This window comes from Xenopus tropicalis, chromosome 4 (assembly GCF_000004195.4).
Source record: "Xenopus tropicalis strain Nigerian chromosome 4, UCB_Xtro_10.0, whole genome shotgun sequence".
NCBI classification, from domain to species: Eukaryota; Metazoa; Chordata; class Amphibia; order Anura; family Pipidae; genus Xenopus; species Xenopus tropicalis.
The window spans coordinates 120,191,641-120,212,267 of NC_030680.2; the positions used below are offsets into that span (position 1 = coordinate 120,191,641).

The 20,627-nt window shown below is 40.0% G+C and overlaps 1 protein-coding gene across 2 annotated transcripts; it reads left to right on the plus strand.

The window, feature by feature from the left end:
- Positions 1 to 2,624: 2,624 nt before the first annotated feature.
- On the plus strand, positions 2,625 to 18,817 carry LOC101731511 (cytochrome P450 2D6). Of its 2 annotated transcripts, XM_004913762.4 has the most exons (9): positions 2,630 to 3,227; positions 5,058 to 5,229; positions 7,131 to 7,283; positions 7,747 to 7,907; positions 10,512 to 10,685; positions 11,099 to 11,240; positions 12,487 to 12,674; positions 13,285 to 13,426; positions 13,894 to 14,398. In XM_004913762.4, the coding sequence occupies exons 1-9, from the start codon at positions 3,021 to 3,023 to the stop codon at positions 14,070 to 14,072; spliced, it is 1,518 nt and encodes a 505-aa protein (XP_004913819.2). In that variant the 5' UTR covers positions 2,630 to 3,020; the 3' UTR covers positions 14,073 to 14,398. The 2 variants fall into 2 exon arrangements, with proteins under 2 accessions (XP_031756935.1, XP_004913819.2); XM_031901075.1 differs by lacking the exons at positions 12,487 to 12,674; positions 13,285 to 13,426; positions 13,894 to 14,398 and adding an exon at positions 18,429 to 18,817 and having other exon boundaries at positions 2,625 to 3,227.
- Positions 18,818 to 20,627: the final 1,810 nt, after the last annotated feature.

Genomic DNA, 20,627 nt, shown 5'->3' on the forward strand with positions numbered 1-20,627 from the left:
CTCGGCTCCAAAGAGAAGATTACCTTTAAAAGGCAGCGAACACAAATTATGCTTGGATTGAGGGTCAGCGTTCCAATGTCTCAACCATAGACTTCTTCTAGCAACAACTGAAGAACTCATGAATCTACCAGCTAACTTGATTGAATCCATAGAGGCTTCAGCCATATAGTCATTGGCCAATAAGATGTCTTGGAGCATATTGGAGAGTTTATCTTTGTCTTCTCCCTTCTTAAGAGCCTCTTCTAAATCTTGAAGCCAGATTTTATTAGCCCTGGCCAATGAAGTGACTGCAATAGCTGCTTTGCAAGCCGCACCCCCAGCCATGTAAGCTCTCTTCAATGAAGCATCTTGCCTTCTTTCCATAGTGTCTTTGAGGGACACTCCTTCATCCACTGGTAAAGTGGTTCTTCTGGCCACCCTTGTAATAGCAGCGTCTACTTTAGGAGGAGAATCCCAGATCTTAGACAAATCAGATGGAAAAGGAAACATCCTCTTGAATCTTCTGGAAAGAATAGGCTTCTTATCTGGACGATCCCATTCAGAATCAATAATATTTTTAATAACATCATGTACTGGAAACAAATGATTCTTTTTGGAGGATGATTTAAACATTCTATCTTGTTTGGCTGGGAAGAGGCTTTTATCTTCCAAATTCAGAGTTTTCCTTAACGCCTTAATTAGAGGTTCAACCATTTAAATATCAAAAGGACCACTGTCATCATCCGAATCATTTGATGATATTTCTCCCTCAGAGATCGAAGAACCCTGAAGATCTGAAACAGGCTGAATCGCCGTTTCCCCAGCATCCCCTTGAACCTGCGGTGGAGATGTCATATGGGGTTTGATAGATTTAAGAACGTTATCCGTGACTTGTGCAACCATCGAGGACATGGACTGGTTAAAGGAGTCTTTCATCCAGGACATAAGCTCTGAGACATGATCTGAAGAAGCGCCTGTAGCCTCCTGTAAACATTTAGCACAGAGTCTCTTATCTGGCATAGCAAACCCTGAGCATGAAATGCATTCTCTCCTTGCAGATTTTCTCTTTCGACCCTCCGAACTAGGGGAACTCCTGAAAGAGACCAAACAATTGAAAGGAAATCATAAAAAATAATAAAAAAAAAAATTTTTTTTTTTTTTTTTTTGTACATCCGGAGCCTCTCAAAAAAACCACTCACCCCCTTGAGCCCGATTGGGAGCGTCTGGAACTCATTACAACGCAAACCCTGTAATAACAGACACAATCTGTTACAAAAAAAAACACATAACACAGTGCATAGGGCTCACCAGGACAGAGAGTACTTACAGATGTACCCTCAAAACGGACCAAGGCACACAAGGGCAGTATTCTTACCGGCAGCCATAGGGGATACAAAACGCCAGAATTTAAACTTTTTTTGGCGCCAACGCTTCCTATGATGTCATCGCTATGCGCATCCTTACTTGCATCAGGAAGCAGGAACACTCAGCGTCTTACCGCGCATGTGTCAATCAAGACTTTGCGACTGACAGCACTGATGGCACAAAAGGCCAAAGCCCGAACAGCTTCTCCAGGGACCCACACAAGGACCATACCTCGGACCCGGAGCTTCAGCAGACGAAAGGCAATCTACTGGACACGGGGGGAGCGACAGGAGAAAAAAAGATGGCGGCCGGGGGCGGAGGTAACTCTTTTATTTGGTATTTCCTGTCCATCCACATACAGGAGGGATTAACCCCATAGTTGCCCACTGCCATGTGGAAGGAACAGGAAACGAAGTTTACTTAACTGGAAGTCGGCCCTGTCACTACATGCCTCCGGTTCCCTGGGAAGGACGGGCTCCGTAGCCCGGGGCAAGCGACCTGCTATAGGACTGCCAAGCAAAGTGCGCTATTATGCATTTATTCAGCCCCACCATGCCCTGTATTATCCCTGTAGGCAGTAACCCCATTTACTTCTACTTTTTAGTATTTGCTCTCCTTATTATGCCTTAAAATGTCCCTTTCTTCTGCCCACAATCAAAGTTCCCTTAGCTGTAGCTCCGCCCTCACTATTAACCAATAATATTTGTGCTTTTCAAAATGCAGTCAAATGTAAAGAGTGGGTTCAAATATGTATTAATAATCCATATAATAATATTTTTGTTTTTTTTATTAAATCCTAATATGGCCACCTTCCTAACTCTTCCTTCCTCTTCTTATATTCTTTCATGGTTTCCTTCTTCCCAAAAATGCTCTGAGAACCACTCTGAATAACTTTACTCCAATTTTAGGGTTTAGATCCCCTTTAAACATGAAATGACACCACTTGATGAAGCCATACAAGGGATGAGTCTCAGCCGTTCTGATAAGCTGTATGGGGAAGGGACCGCCGCATTCATCTTGTCTCTTAACACACAGAAACTTAATCTTAAAAATAATGGTATTATTGCATTTATATTCTTTTATACTATTGTATTAGTGTATTGTACTCACAGCTGGGTATACAGGAAGAGTCATATAGATAGGCAAGAAAAGGTCCTGTGATAAAAGTCTAACTCCTAGTGCCTCTTGATTTAAATGTTAGTGAAAGTAAGATTGGAATCCCAGAGATCTGGTTGCAAGTGTGGAATAAGAATCTGTAATATTACCAGCAGAGGGAGAACTAAATGTGAATTGGGCTTGGCAAGTATTCAGGAAGTGTATCTGTACAGAGCTGGAATTAAGGTTTCACTTTGACCGGCAGGCTAAACAAGGAAGCAGATACTGATTGGATTGTACTAGCAGGGAGCTAAGTGTGAGCTGTGTGAGCCCCAGTCCTTCCTGTGCAAGAGAAGACCTTCGGACTAGTTTAGCAGCACAGGGTGTAATTACTGGCAGGGATGTAGCAGTAAATATTCAGGGCTGGCAAAGTATAGTATCAAGGTAGGGAATATATATATATATATATATATCTGTATAGCATATGAGAAGAATGGTAATAAGAAGAAGATACACAGTATATTGAGTGAAGTGAAGGAGGATCACACCAAGCACAACACTAGTTCTGCAGAACAGACACCATGAGCCTTCTATCCCAGCTCTGCCCATTTACCTTCGGGTGTAATGTCTTCACACTGGGCATCATCTTCACCCTTCTGTTTCTGCTGTTGGACTTCATGAAGCGCAGGAAACCCTGCACAGACTTCCCTCCCAGCCCTCCCTCCTGGCCCTTTGTGTGCAATCTGCTGCAGATGGACTTTAGAGACCTAAACAACGGCTTTAAACAGATAAGTGTGACCCTTACAGTGCTTTTGCCAAGTGGATGGTTTTAATCAGTATGTTTACTGTGTGTCACAGACTGGAGATTTTTGCTTTTAAACTATGAATTGACAATCCCAAAGCTTCAGGACTCAGGTGACATTAGGGCTCTGGCACACGGGGAGATTAGTCGCCCGCGGCAAATCTCCCTGTTCGCGGGCGACTAATCTCCCCAAGTTGCCTTCCCCCTGCCATCCCAACGGCGAACATGTAAGTTGCCGGCGGGATGGCAGACGCGGCGGCGCAATTTCGGGAAATCGCGCCGCCGCGTGTGCCATCCCGCCGGCGACTTACATGTTCACCGGTGGGATGGCGGGTCATGACAACTCGGGGAGATTAGTCGCCCGCGAACAGGGAGTTTTGTCGCGGGCGACTAATCTCCCCATGTGTCAGAGCCCTAAGAGCCCAAATTCTGTCCTTTATAACAGCTCTTCTATTGCAGAGAGTGATGCACTTCCCCCTTGACCCACCACAAATTAGGATAGGAAAAGCTGCCTTATGGGTGGCCAGGGGCCTAGAAACACCCCTGCTGGGAAGTGTACAGCCCATAATTGATTTGCTTGTTTATTTATTAGTTGGGGCTAAGTCAGTATACATTATCGGGTTAATTTTAGGATTGGTCGTTGACCTGATGCTATATACAGGGCTCCCATCATAAACCCTATTGAAAGAAAATCCACCATTCAGAATACATAGCTGAATAACAGACAACCAACTTTGCCTTCCCTGGCTTTCAATATAGATTTATCACTGTACAATCAATATATACTGAAACTAAAATAATAAAGAAGTCTGAATCGTCACAGCATGAATAGTGCAAAAACATACACAAAAAATAGTTGCTCACTTTTTATATTCTAGGCCAGTGCTGTCCAACTGGCGGCCCGCGGGCCGCATGCGGCCCGCGACCCCCCTCTGTGTGGCCCCCCACCTGTCTGGCTGCTTTGATGGCTTACTCTTGTGTAAGCTTTAAATGGTATCAGTACTCTGTGATTAACTGCCCCCCCTGCATGGTTCTCACCTCAGATTCAGGCTGTAATCAGGCTGTATTGTTTAAATATGTAATCCCCTGTACTGTTCACACCTTTTAATCTCTGCATTGTTCACCCCCTGCAGTGTTCACACCTCAGGCTCAGGCTGTAATCACCCCCATTGTTCCCCTATTCACACCTCAGGAGCAGTAGAAACCCACAAATAATCCCTGCATACTACAAAAAGAACATATACTGAGGTGGTACTGCAATTAAAAAGTTTTTTAATATATAGTTATTGTGCAGACTGTAGGAGCAGTGCCAGCATTATGTCACTGTAGGCTGCCTGTGTGTGCCATACACACAGGCAGCATAGGGCAAGCAGAGTATGGCACACACAGGCAGGGTAGGGAAGGCAGAGTATGGCACACACAGGCAGAGTAGGGCAGGCAGAGTATGGCACACACAGGCCAAGTTTGGCACAAACCAGCCAAGAATGGCACACACAGTGAAAGAATGGCACACGCTGTGGGTGGGTGTGGTTTCAAGTGGGTGCGGTTTCAAAAAGGGGAGTGGTCAAAACTGGCTTCCATTATCGGCCCTCCACTACGTAGGTCGGAAAAATTCCGGCCCTCGGTACAACAGAAGTTGGACAGCACTGTTCTAGGCAATATGCATGTGTTCAAGTTCTAGCACTAGCTAATTTGGGTAACTGAACCATTGCTGGGCTTATTTATAACGTGTTATTTTCTACTAGCTATAGCTATTGTATAAACATAAACCATAAGTATGCTTCTATACATTTCTCTTATGCTCTCCTTGTTACAGCTCTCTAAACAGTATGGGGATGTGATGAGCCTGCAGGTCTTTTGGAAATCCATGGTGGTGCTCAATGGATTTGAAGTAATAAAGGAGGCTTTGATACAGAAGTCAGAGGACACAGCAGATCGTCCCCCATTCAACTTGTATGAAATCCTTGGGTTTGTCGGAAACAACAAAGGTAGCAAGAGTTTATACCTCCATGTAAATAAGAGTTTTGTGCTGGGTACAATAAATACAGGACACAAATATGGTGGTTTATGTACAAAGAAATTGCTCACTATGAGCAAAAAATTTTCATAAATTACAGGTACAGGTATGGAAATCAGTAAACCCTTTATCCATAAAGCTCCAGAAGGGAGATAGGGAAGCCCATAGAGTCTATTTTTAGCAAATAATTCAAAATGATTTCCTTTTATTTGTAATAATAAAACAGTAGCTTGTATTTGATGGTAACTAAGATGCATGAATCCATGTTGGTGACAAAACCTTCCTATTGAGCTTATTAATGTATACATGATTTTTAGCAGACTTAATGCATGGTGATTTAAATTATGCAAAGACCCCTTTTTTGGAAAACCCCATGTCCCAACCATTCAGGATAATATGACTGGAGTTTCCAGATGAGGGGCATTTCTCAAATGTGGAGCAACATATGGCTTCTACTAAAAACTATTAAACTTTAAAAACCCAGTATTATCCTTTGGTCATTAACATAAACTGAAATTAATCAGTATAAATAATTGATGGTTCTTATTAAAGTGCATCCGAATAAATATATGAATAGATTAGAGCAGTTTCCAAGATCAGACTGACCTCTCAGGATAACAGGGAGTATTATGGTGGGCCCCAACCCCATGGCCTTCCTTCCTCTAAGCTGTGGCTTTACTAAGGGAAACATACAGCACACCCCTACTTTTCTGACAGATGTTTTATGACTTTTATTGTGCATGGACCCCGGTTGTCTTGTTCACATTCATTTTGGGTAAACCTTTATGTACTGTACCATGTCCTATGTCAACCACTGATTGAGCTAAGCCAACAGTGCAGCTATCTGGTCTTTGAACTCTAACTCCTCCGTTGTACACAATGAAAAAAAAAACTGATTTAGGCGTTTGGTTGTAACCATATTGTTACCATATTTTAAAGAAGCCACACTCTCAACCTGCATTTTTTTTACAATTAATATGCTTAAAAATCTATCTGGGGTTAGCCTTAGACTCTGCTGCAATGCGCTCCTCATTTTCTATTGATGCCTTTCTGGTTGCTGTTTTACAACATTTCTTATAGTGTTTATTATCAATAAATGCAGCTTCCCCTCTGACTTGTAGTTTTTAAATGCACTTCTTTCCCATTAATGTCTTTAGTTCAGAATTTAGCCACATAAAGTGATTTTTAACACTTCTATATTTACTTCTAAAGGGAATTATTTGAGAACAGTAACAATTTAATACAATTTTAAATGACAACCATCTCTGTTCTGTGTATTTATCAGAAAACTATGCTCTGAAACACTGCCCTTATGGAGTTAAAATTTGCTTTTCTGAAATTCAGGGTCTTTGTTGCCCCAATGTATATTTGTTTTTTACATCAGACATTAAAGGAGATAACATTATGGTCATTATTACCCAGGGGTTCAACACTTGCACGTTTGCTATGTGTTCTGGGCCGTTAGAGATCACTAGATCCAGTACATCATGATTTCTAGTTGGCTCCTGTGACAAAGATGCCATGTAATAATTTTATAAACTTGTCCCCATTTACTGTCCTGGCAGTACTGTTGCTCTAGTTAATATCAGGGTCATTTAAATCCCCATTATTATTATTACTTTCCTAAACTGTTCTATTTGGAACAGGAGCTTAGCTTCTTGCTCTTCACTTAAATTAGGGGGTCTGGGTGGGCCCTGTAAGCAAAATAAGTCTAAGGTGTGCGTGGGGGGAAAGGGGCGGGCAGGGGGGAGAGCAGGCAACTGGCGGGGGCCCCTGGACGGGTGTAGAAAATAACACAACAAGTAATTATGTAATGCCAGTGTCCAATTAAACAGCCCCCAAATTAAAGTATTTCTTTTGTCTCTTAACCAGGTGTGCTGTTGGCAAATTACGGCCAATCTTGGAAGGACCTAAGAAGATTCACCTTGTCTACATTGAAGGATTTTGGGATGGGAAAAAAATCCCTGGAGGAGAGAGTGGGAGAAGAAGCTGGGTACCTGTGTGATGCCTTCCAGTCTGAACAAGGTCAGAAAACACAAGTGCACAAGTTATTTTTCACATATTTGAAATTAGAAAATCGGCCACTGGTGATGAGCCAAACTGCTGAAAAATTTGCTAAATGGCAAAAAATTCACTAAACGCAGCTACTGCAAGACTTTTTAATGCATGGAACTTTTTAATTACTTTTTTGACACAACCACAATGTATTTGATGCGACCATGACTTATTTGACATGACCACGACTTTTTTGGTGAAATGGTGAGTAATTCCTTATAAGACTAAGTCAAAGCTCTGCCACAAAACCTTTGTTAATAAACTTCATGGTTAATATTTCACTCTCATTACAGTCTTTATAATTAGTCAATACACCTACATGATACAGGTAGTTAATATTTAGTTATTATGTTCATAAGCTGCACACTTACATCAGTTATATTACCTATATACACGTGTGATGTTTTCTAATGCTTTTGCTGTATTTTTGCAGGCCGTCCCTTTGACCCCCATGTTTTAATAAACACAGCAGTCAGTAACGTTATCTGCTCTATCATATTTGGGGAACGCTTTGAATATGATGATCACAAGTTCCAGAAGCTGCTATGTCTAATTGAAGAAGGTATAAAAGCAGAATCTAGGCCAGTGCCCCAGGTAATGAAAGACAATAAAAATGTTTTCAATGACATATGTTAAGGCTGATTTACATTTTAGAAATCTATTTTTCTTGCTGTTCCTACTTCCTGTCATGTATTCAAGACGGAAGGAGGCCTGGCATACAACAAATCGGAATCGAAATTCACTGTGCACCAGGGATTATTATTTCAACCCACAATTATTTGACATAAGTAGTAGAAGTTACCTACTTTTTAAATGCAAACATTGCAGACTGCTTATAAATTTACTGCAGTGGTCTTTTAATTTTCTAGGTTTAACCCTTTCACTGCCAGACAGTTTTTAAACATTTTGCACTTCAGGGGTCTTTCCTCGGGGGGCTTTTAGTTTACCCAGGAAAACAATATATCTTTTTTTTTTTCAGGACAATCGAAGCTTTCAAAATATGGTAGAATTTTTGTGTAATTCCAATTCTGTAACAAGATATATGTCTAAAAAATTAAATAATATTATCCATAATATAAACACATACACCAGAAACCAAAAATATTTTATGCATGAAAATACAACTGACTTGGAAAGTCCCATGTCTCCTGAAAGTGCCAATAGCAAATATATATAGTTTTATGGAGATTTTTCACGTGTATAGGTCAAAAACTCCCAGCAGTACACTACCAAATTCCCAAAGCACTGCTCCAGAAAACTGCATACTTTAGATTTCAAGGCCAAAAATTCCACTAACAGAAGGTTTAGCCCAGAAAATTGTACATTTTTAGAAAGAACAGATTCTGTGGAATCCAGAATAGGCATAACTGTCTGTCTACTCCAAACTATCAAGTTGCAATGCTTTCCTAAATTTATTGTTTTTTTATCAAAATTTGTGACTTTTTTTAAAAAATCACTTCAAAGCTTCCAGTCTATAGTATCTTATCTCCTACAGGTCATAAAGTAACCAAATAAAACACCCTAAATATTAACTCCAGGGGTCCACTGAACAGTTTCACATTTACATCATTTTGAGTGGGATAAAGCTAGAAAAAGTACACTCACCCCAGAAAGTCATATATTTTTGGAAAGTACACATTCCCCCAAATCTAAAATGGGTACCCATGTCTTTCTACTCCAAAGTACCTTAGCTTTCCTAAAGTTGGCAATTTTGGTAACATTTCCAAAAATCCTCTCAAAGATTCCAGTTTGCAGAATCTTCTCTCCCAGGTATCATTAGGTACCAAGATAAAACACCCTGAATATGAACACCAGGGTTCCACTGAACAGTTTGATGCCCAATATGTATAGGTTTACCTAAATATGTGGCATGTAGGGGCCCCAATGTGAACATGCCCCCATATAATCTATCTTCATAGCGTCTGCAAAATCAACACATTTACATAATTTTATGTGAGATAAAGCTAGTAAAAAAGTACACTCACCACAGAAAGTCATATATTTTTGGAAAGTACACATTTCCCTGTCTTTCTACTCCAAAGTAGCAAGCCGCAAAGCTTTCCTAAAGTTGGCAATTTTAATAACATTTCCAAAAATCTCCTCAAAGCTTCCAGTTTGCAGCATTTTATCTCCCACGTATCATTAGGTACCAGGGTAAAACTCCAAAGTACCAAAACATACCCAAGTACCCAAAATATATCTTGTGCACACTAATTTCATGGCTTACCTTTACCTAATTCAAACACATTAAGCGGCGGAGAACGAGCAGAAGATAAAGAAAACGTAGCTCCTACGTGCTTGGCGCCTAACGACTTTTTATGCCAGCACGTAGGAGCTACTTCATTGGTAGGGAAAGGGTTAAACACCTCTTTGAGATATTACTCTGATAGGACCCCCTTAGCCAATAACACATTACAGATATACCCTTTATAAATGCATTGCTGTGTCAGACATTCATCCATATTAAGAATGTCTAAAACCCCAAACCCCATGTCTCTCTCTAGCAACCTTCAAGCAAGGTGGGCCCAAGTAATCTTTTCCTCAGTAGGATTGCATAAGGAAAATCCTTGATGGAGAATGATTTCATAGGGGTATTTGTGGATAATAAATGTAGCTGTAGCAAATAATCAGAAAGTACTGTCTTATATTAAAAGGGGTATCAATCAACTGCAGGAAAAGGTAATTTTTCACCATAACAAAGCACTGATAAGACCCCAGTGGCATGCTCTCTGTTATATTAAAGGGAAAGGGAACAGAGAGAACAGAGAAAGTCTACAGAAGAGCAACTTAACATATAATGAGTATGGATATTTACCTCGCAGATTTACAGCGTAAAAAAAATAAAAAGCTTATTACTTCTCCTTTGTACAAGAGGTGCAACACATACTGTAACTTGCTTCCATTTGTTTACATCATGCAGTAACCTACAATTATTATAGGGTTTCCCAAACTATTTAAGCAGTAACATTGTCTTTATTTATAATCCTGTGAGAACTAAATGGCCTAACATTAACTTAGCTTATTTCATGGGCGACTGATGAAAAACATGATTATTCTGATGATGATGTTGATAATGATTATTCTTTCATAGAAATGTGAAATTCTCAAATCTTCCTTTAAACAAGTTAGAATTTGCTAAAGCTTGTATATTTACAGTATTACGCTGGACACTATATTGCTTTTATTTTGTGCATCTAGATTGTAAGTTCACTTCCATGGTCATCTAAATTTCCGGGCCTAGCCAGGCTGTTTTTCCAACCTCGGTTACGTATGCTTCAATATCTACAAGAAATTATCAATGAGCATAAGCAAACATGGGATTCTGGGCACACAAGGGATTTTATTGATGCCTTCATGCTTGAGATGGAAAAGGTAAGTTTACAAGAGAAGAAGAACAACTAAAACTTGAGTTAGCACACTACCTAGAGGTAGGATTTACTAAAATAGTAGATGTGGAAAATACATTGTAATATACAAGTGTAACAAAAGGAAACACAGTGCCAGCTGACAGAGAAACTTATCCATGCTATCAGAAGGACAGGTTTTGGACATTAACACAGCTAAAAGAAAACTAAAGCATTTAAGGAAAGTCTGAATAATGTAGTTAAGATTTGGGGCTTTTGGCTTATACGTAGGCTGACTATAGGCCTTGTGAGGCCCTTGCTGCTGCACTGCAAGTTGAACTGATAATTATTTGCAATGTACACAGTGTAATTTAGTAATAAAAACTACAACATAAAAAAAATCATGACAGAATCCCTTTAATTTCCTCTTTTTTCTTTTAGGCAAAAGGAGTTAAAGACAGTAATTTTAATGATCAGAATCTTCTGTTAACTATAGCAGAGTTATTTGTAGCTGGCACAGAAACTACAACCACAACCCTGAGATGGGGCCTGCTGTTTATGTTGCTGTACCCAGATGTGCAAAGTACGTCTGTCGTGTCATAAAAAGATATTATTAGATATATGTTAACTGTAACTCTCAACTATATTTTATTTGTAGACATTTTTACTTACCCTTTGCTGAGAATAGGAGATGTTAGATATGCAGCCGGACAAGCCATAAAGGCCTTTAAAAATGCAAGATTTTTTCCCTTCTTCATTGTGAGGATCCAAATTTGTAAGATCACAAAGGGTAATTTAACATATAAGATGTACCAGAGAATTCCATCTCATTGGGCTTCATACATTCACACTTAGTGGAAGCTCCACTTCCTTGCAAGATAAGATGTCTTGTATAACCCATGATCTTTTGTGGTTGGTCTGACCCACTGTGAGGACGACTTATTTGTACAGAGCATTATAATTTGTGGACAACCTTATTTGACATATTGGTAATGATTTGCTTAGGAGTGCAACAAGGAGCTGAGCATAAGGTCTTAACATCCCCCAATTAAGAAACACAATAAACATAGTAATGAAAGTCAAAACTTTGCATCTTGCATTATGTAACTGATCCAGAGAAAGGAAAAAAAAATCCATATGAAGCCTTTTGTCACTCACTAAAAGCCATCCAAACCCTTCTTAAAGCTATCAAATGTTTCTGCCAGTCGAACTGATCCAGGAAGGTAATTCCACAGCTTTGCAGCTCTCACAATAAAAAAACTTTTTTGAATATTAAGTTGGATCCTCATTTTTTCTAATCTCAGTCTACTACTAGTAAATAAAGCATTAGAGAGTTTTATATGGTCCCCTTATGTATTTATGCATAATTATTATATCCCCCTAAGGGCCTATTTTCTAGTTTAAACATTCCCAACTTGGCCAGTAATGCAGTACTTCATAACTGAGACTTTCCATGCCCTTAACCATCTTAGTTGCCCTTCTTTGAACTCTCTCTAATATCCCGTTTGAGCACAAGAGGCCAAAACTGCACAGCATATTCCAGATTTAGAAACAAGTTGACATATTTTTTTATAAAAACAAGAATAATGATCTGTTTCTTGTAGCTATACTGTCTGACTTATTAACAGGGTGGGCCAATACATCAAATTCTTACTGATCAAGGGCCAAATTGTGAGCTAATTAGGATGGCCCCAAGTAGGGTATGGAGTCTCTGGGCATTCCTGGGACCCACTGGCTTGGAGGGATGAATTGGGCAACTTTTCTGTTGGGTGCAGCATCCTAAAAGCTTTAAGATCAATGACACACTGGGCATTTTCTCCTGCTTTCAGGAAAGGTGCGTGAAGAAATTGACCGAGTGATTGGAAGAACCAGGAAGCCTACCATGGGAGATGTATTACAGATGCCTTATACCAATGCAGTCATCCATGAAATCCAGCGTTATGGAGATATAATCCCTCTCTCTATGCCACATATGGCATACAGAGACACACATATCAAAAGCTTTTTCATCCCAAAGGTAAGTAATGTAAAAATGTTATTAAAGTTTCCTAAACTGTGATCATTTATTTTCTGTTTGAAGCCATGTCTTGTTTTCCCACCTGCAGTACATTCCAGCAAAAGCTACACAGTATTATCTCATTGCTCTTGTATTTTGTTATCATCAGTTGTAATAGCTCCTCAAAAGAGAAACAAATAATTCTACATTTGATAATCTGTTCCTGAAATATTAGAGATTTCTTATCAAGTCTGTAGGAAGATACTTTGGGATTTTTTTTTTTTTTTTTCATTAAATTTTTTATTATTTTATATCAATCTTTACAGTAGTTCACGTTTCAGGATACTTTGGGATTTTTTATTTGCATGCTTGCCCACTCTTCTGTTAGAGATGCAATACAAAGAAACAAAGCCTTTCAAACCCAGCTTGGTACAGGCCATAACATACAGTTTCAGGTAATGCTATGAATAAATGCATACAGTAAGTACTGTAGGCTTCTAGGGGATATAAGTTAATGCATGCTGTACACACTGGCACCAATTCAGGCCTTGGTTGTATCTGATAAATTTAATCCGATTTGCTTCTTCGCTACCAAAAATTAATTAAAATCAAAACAACTTGATCTTTACAGGGCACCGTTATTATGACCAACCTGTCTTCTGTGCTTAAAGATGAGAAAGTCTGGGAAAAGCCTTTCCAGTTTTATCCGGAGCATTTTCTTGATGGGGACGGCAAGTTTGTGAAAAGAGAAGCATTCATGGCATTCTCTGCAGGTAATAATAGTGATACATATACAAAGCTAGATAAGGCAGTGGAACACGAGTCACTTACATCTCACCTCCCCTCAAGCATCAGACATAAATCAGGCTCTGTATGGGTCAGGGACTTGCTGTGCATTCTGATTTACAGTACTGCATACAATTGGCAGCACTGAGTAAGAATGATTATAATGCAGTATTTACATATTGGGCTAAGGATATTGCTTTTAAGTAACTTAAAATGAACTTTAACTACTGTTAGTGTGAGTTAGTGTGGGCTCTATTAGGGGAAGGGGTAGAGGAAGCAATATTATGGTGATGAATGCCCTTTAATCAGTGGTAAGGGCATATTTTCCATCTGACAGTAGAAGTAAAATGACCCAAGTGTCATCAGCCTTTATCCCTTTATCTTCACAGAGCACAACTGAATATTTGTGCATGTTTTTTTTTTAATTTAAACTTCAGATATTTGTTGTTTCCAGGTCGCCGTGTTTGCCTAGGAGAGCAGTTGGCCAGGATGGAACTGTTCCTCTTCTTTTCGTCTCTCCTGCAGCGCTTCTCATTTCAGATCCCTGATGGCGAGCCTTGCCCACGGGAAGATCCAGTATTTGCATTCTTCCAGGTCCCACATGATCATAAAATCTGTGCAAAGGCTAGATAGACAGCTGCTTATTACACACAATACACACAATACAGAAAATAGTTGATATTAAAAAATGAATCTACTTGGTAGCATACGTAATTGCCAGTTTTTTGGCACAGAAAGTCTAAAAGCTGAATTTGTGTGATCAGGCTATTTGTTGTTATGCCACTGGCTCTTCTTCCCATGGTACCTTCTGGCTCAACTCTCCCTTTTCATAAAGTCACTTCTCATCTATGACACTTGCCATAAAAAACTGACAACTGTATGTAACCCCTATTTGGCTGTAAAAACAGGCAGCGCCAGCTAGAATGGCTTTAGAGCATGGGGTACATAGGACTCTACACATCAGATGGGCTTTCGCTAAGTGGAAATATCTTGTGGGGTGTATTGCAACTACAACTCACTTAGGCTGTGTGCAAGCATGCAAAAGAATGGGCGCAAAAGGTTCTTTGTGGTAAATCAGAACTTAACTTGTTTATTGTCCAAGACAATGATCCACAGGGTTAGAGCAATACTTACACAGAGAAGATATCAGGCAATTGCACAGAAGTTAGAAAAATATGGTGTCCACCCGCATAGCCCACCTCAGCCGAGGGTGGGGAAGGTAAGGACCACCAACCAGCACGGCCTCCCTGTGGAGGGTAGCCTGGCCAAGTATCTGTATTCTCAGGGTGTCCCTTAGCAGCCAAGGATCCCTCACAGCCCACTATGGATCAGGGATAGAAACTGACCTGACACCTGCGTCAACTGTGTCCTGCTCTAAGGCAACAGTGCCTGTAGGGAAGAGTACTCCCAGCTAATCTCTCCTGATTGGAGCCGAAACTGTTCTTTCTAACTAATCTTTAGTTTCTTAGAAAGTACTCTTTATAAATTATCCTGATACTTACTACTCCTTATTCACGGGGTCCCTGTCCTCGACTTTACCAGAGCTAGATGCAGACTCTAGGGTAGAAGGCTTTATTAGGGCCCTGTTAATCCCAGGCTCAGTGGAACTTCCACCTGGTTCATCAGATGCAGCCAAAGAGGAAGACCCACCCCCCTGCTTAACACTATATCAGCGTGCCAAGGGAGTGGTCTCCCTGTTAACCAATAAGACACATATGAAAAACTATAAACTGATACATGGGTCAGTAACAGCATAAACTAGGAAATTGTAGGGTTTAAAGCCTTAGGGGCATGTTAACCCTATGGGTCCCTACATGTATATCCACTATCTCCCTGATCTGAGCCTGAGCTACAAACAGGGAATGATAGGTACTCAGCCCCCACTAAGCCATAATAACTAAACACAAGTTACAAGAACAATAGATAAACAAAGGCAAATAACATTTTTATGGTAAACAAAACTTTATTCCCCTTATAGGCTTTCTAGCAAAGTTAGCAATTCAGAAATGCATTAGGCAGTGCCATGAGTAACTCAGGGAATGAGACTAAGTGGAGTGCATGCCTGTAGAAATCTAGGATAGAGGTAGAAGAGCAAAGGTCTGTTGCAATAGACACACGGCTTGTTTATTGTGCTTCATCTGATTAGTCTGTCACGGGACATGTTTTATGTTCATTCTGTATGCTGCATGTAATTCTGCCTGGAGCCAAGTGTTTACCATAGACAATTAACAATACAGGATGGTGCAGGGGCTACAAAATTTGGGGAAATATTTTTACTGTTACTGCCGCAGCCAACCCCACTCCTGCTGCCTCTGGGACTTACCTAGCTCTTAGTGAGTCACCACCTGGTCAGTTCAGTTAAGCTTAAAAATGTATGACTGTCTTGAAAACACACTAACATTTTGGTTTGTCTATGTCAGTAGTTTTGAAACTAAAAGGGAGAGGGGCAGGGTAACTCCTATTGGTGCCACCTTTATGATCCACTTTATCCTGCCTCTGGGGGTTGGTGCTGCTTGATGACATCACAGGGGTGGGTAATGGAAGGGCCTGTAATGCCACAGGGGCAGAGAATGGGTGGGCAAGGGGTGGATTGAAGAAATTAAAGCATTTGGAAAGGATTTAATAGAAAGGGTTTAGCAGTGAAAAGCTTTAGGGCGGAGAGGACAAGATGGCGAAATACAAATTCACCAGCAACTACACTGCTACTGGTAAAATGGCTACTCCTTCTCTCTGCGGTCCCTAGATCTTAAGGTGGCCATACACGTGGCGATCTGACGATGTTTCGTACGACCATCGGTCGCACGAAACATCGTAAGATCTGCCACACACCATTCAGGGCTGAATCGGCAGGTAAGGAGGTAAAAACAATAGGATTTCTACCTCCTTCTGCCGATTCAGATCTGAAGGGAGAATTTTGGTCAGGCGCCTTCTATGGCGCCCGATCAAAATTTTCCAACTGGTCCGATCGGCGAGTCGGCCGATATCAGCAGTTTCCTGCGATATCGGTCGACTTGCCGACATACCATACACGCACCGATTATCGTACGAAACGAGGTTTTGTACGATAATATCGGTGCGTGTATGGCCACCTTTAGACAGCTAAGGGGATCCTTGGGTTAGAAGGGAAATAAGTTCCCCTTCCTGCTCAATTAATGCTAAAGTACTCCTGTGTGGATTTCATTAATAAAGCCTTTGTTGTTTGCCTTCTAGAACCACTGGCACCCATTATTACAGTCATAGGCAGAAAGTGAGGCTAAATGGGGCTCACACCCATTTTCACTCAAACACATTGTATGGAGAGAAACAATAGGTACCAAACATATTTTATACAATAATGGTGTTATGTAATAATAGACACTTAGTTAGCCCAGGTGCAGTAACACATAGAAACCAATCAGCAGGTAGCATTTACTGGTCACCTGTTTTCTTTTCAATAATTTTTATTAATTTTCATATTAAACAAAGTGGACAGTGTTTCATATAAAACATATATTGAGATGCAAAGTCCTTGAGGAAATAACTGGGGAAAGGGGAGTTGAGGAGTTTAAAGACTCATACCCTCTATCAGGTAGGGGTTGAGTATAAGGTAGTGTAAAGGATAGGGGGGAACAATTGAACCAGAAATAGTTTACAAAGATTTACTTATTCAACTTGTTACCTGTGTGGATGTTACCATAGAGGTCCTGTGATGTTAAAGTATCTGGAGCGATTGGTGGCTGTGGAGGGGAGCGACATGAGCATATCTTCTCATTTCTATATACCATTTCCATTTTGGGATCTATGGTTTACCATATGTTGAACGTATTAAGCTCGTTATTGTATTGATGAGATATGTGCAGAATTTGGAAAAGCATATGTATGCCAAGGTTCCCATATTGTAATAAAGGATCCATGTTTATCATTTTATATGCTTGTCAGTCTTTCATAGATCCATTTCATCTTGTCCTTAAAGTGGACCTGTCACCCAGACATAAAAAGCTGTATAATAAAAGGACCTTTTCAAATTAAACATGTAACCCAAAATCATGTTTTGTAAAAGCATTTAAAAGTCCCAGCTGTCAATCATATATTACCTGAAATTTTAAATAGAACAGGGTTTGCACACAAAAAAATATGTAGGCACTGTGGTAGTATTAAAAAAATCTTTTATATAGCATACAGAAGTTTTAATAGCAAAACAATTTTAATTTGCAAATTTAACAAAAAATACACCAATTAAACAAAGTAATACATACCACAAGAAATGCACAAGCAAAAAAAGGACACACAGGTTTAGCGGATACACTTGCCACAAATGAGAATTGCCCCAACGTTTCGGCAGAGAGCCTTTCTCAAGGGGAATCCTGATGCATAAGCTCATGTGAAAAATATATATACCTTCCCTTATTAAACGCTAATTTTCACAGATCGTGACACCCTGTATTTTCTTTCTTGCTGAAAAGCCATCTGACCCCTTCTTAAAGCTATCCAATGAACAACCACACCAGGGAGAGAACTCCACAATTTCACAGCTCTCACAACAACCTTTTTTTTTTTTTTTTTGTTTAACATGGAACCTTCATTAAGAGCACTAAGGGGTACACTGAGTGACGGATGTAAAGCGCAGCCCTGTCCTACCTCCTGCCCTATATCTCGTAAACAGAGAGCAGAGGCCTGCGGCTATTGGCACAATGCCCCATGCAGTGGACTTTGCACACTGACTTGTAAAAGACCCCTAAAAACTGTACTGCACATTCCAAGTTTACTAACAAGTTGAGGTGTCATGTAGAAATACAACAATGGTGATCTGGTTCTTGCAACTATACCGACTTATTCACAGGGTAGGCCAAATATGCCACATTTATACTGAGACAAGGATAAATTGGATTCTTATAATGATGTTCTGTGAATCCTTGGTCATTCCTGGGGCCCATTGGGTGGAGGATCACATTACAGCATTCTAAAAGCTTTAAGACAAATGACACACTGCGCATTTTCTCCTGCTTTCAGGAAAGGTGCAAGAGGATATTGACCAAGTGATTGGAAGAACCAGGAAGCCTACCATGGGAGATGTATTACAGATGCCTTATACCAATGCAGTCATCCATGAAATCCAGCGTTATGCAGATATAATCCCTCTCTCTATGCCACATATGACATACAGAGACACACATATCAAAGGCTTTTTCGTACCAAAACTAGGTAAACTGTTTTTCTCTGTATAAAAAAAAAGTGTTATTCCCACCTGCAGTACAGTCCAGTTCTCGGATAGTTTCTATTATATTACATGTTCGTGAAATGTTAGAGACTTCTTATATTGTACATTATTAGTTCCAGTGATAATGCAGGATAGAGAAGCAGTCCTGTATCGGGTAAAATCAAAATACCATAAAATCAGTAGATATCTGGGAATTTTCATGGGCATCCTTGTCCACTCTTCTGCTAGAGATGCAATACAAAGAACTAAAGCCTTTTAAACCCAGTGTGGTACAGGCCATAACATACAGTTTCAGCTAATGAAAGCCTCACGTCATCACAAAGGATCCTACTCTAGTGAACTAGTAAGTAGGCTGCTAGGGGACATAAGCAAAGGCATGCTGTACATGGTGGCTCTAATTCAGACCATGGCCTTCCCATTCTTTCTTTTATTGACCCTGATTTCAAGGTTCTGTCTCTGCCATTGGTGGTTCTGCCTTATGCCGAGGGCATTTCATTGTTCACCAGATGGAAAATAAATCAGTAGAAAAAGGTTTGGAGCTGTTTGTTGGGGCAAATGTGCCAATAGGGGAGTGCCATTCTGCCAGGTACTGCACTCATTTCATTCCTTCCAGTTATGAAATACCCCTATAGCAGTTCTCTCGAGTATATAGCATAGAGCAAGGGTGATTTAGCCACACACAGTAGCATTAAAGGGGTGGTTCACATTTAAGATAACTTTTAGTATGTTAGAGAATGTACTTTGCAATTTTGCAATTTGTCTTCATTATTTATTTTGAATTATTTGCCATCTTTGTCTATATCTTCTGCTTTCACATGGGGGTCACTGACTCCACAAGGCAAAACACTTTGGGGCTGATTCACTAAAGGTCAGTAACGCTTATTGCATGCTTTTTTGCATTAAAAAGTCATTTTGCATGCGTTAATCCACATATTGCATGCGCAAAAAAACGCAACATCACAAAGCGTTATTTCTAACGTATTGCGCTAATTAGCTAGTAGAAATAGAACTACTAAGCATATGAAGACAAAAGCATATGACCCAAAATATCGCATTAATCTGTGCGAATATTAACCCCTACTTGGGGCAGGCGGTACTTAAAGAAAATTGTGGTTCGTGAGCTTTTGGCAACACAATATGGAGTTTGCAGTGGGATTTATTCAAGTCTGTGTTGGCCCTAGAGTCATGCAGCCTCCAGTTTGCAGGGAAATGGGCATTTTTTGAACTGTAGGTTTCTGAAAGTAATGGTTACGTGCTTAATATCGTGCGCTAAATATTGCAAGAAATGATAACATTTTTAATGCATGCTATAAATAACTCTCATTTTATCGACCTTTAGTTAATCGGCCCCTTTGTCTTTTGTGGCTACAATTTTATTTTTATAGTTATTTTTTTATTCCTTATCTTTTTTTAGTCCCTCTTCTATTCATATTCCAGTCTCTCATTCACACAACTGCCTGGTTGATATGGTAAACAAGACCCTAGCAACCAGATAGCTGCTGAAATTCCAAACTGGAGAGCTGCTAAACAAAAGGCTAGATAACTGAAAAACTACAAAAAAATAAAAAATGGAAACCAATTACAAATTGTCTCAGAATATCAATGTCTATGTCATTTTAAAGGTTAATTTCAAAGTGAACAATGCCTTTAAGACCTTGCTTGGATCAATATACGACCTTCAGTGACCTATAATAAACCCAGGATTTGACCTTGGTAAATGTCAAAGAGACCAAGTTAGCCCATTTGCTAAAGATGGGCCTACCAAATCATGGCTAGTGGAGGATTGGATTGGGCCAGCAGGACACTGGGGGAAAAAATGGGTGGGACCATCTGACCTAGACCCAATCCCTGTCTGTTCTATACCGTTGTTCCTCCTCTGCTCTCCCTCCCCCAATGGCAGTAAAAAATGGATTCCTGGAGGCAAACTTGTGTGTTGTCTTTGTGATTTCTTTAGTAATTGAAGTACAACTAAGGTGCAGTAACATCAGCCA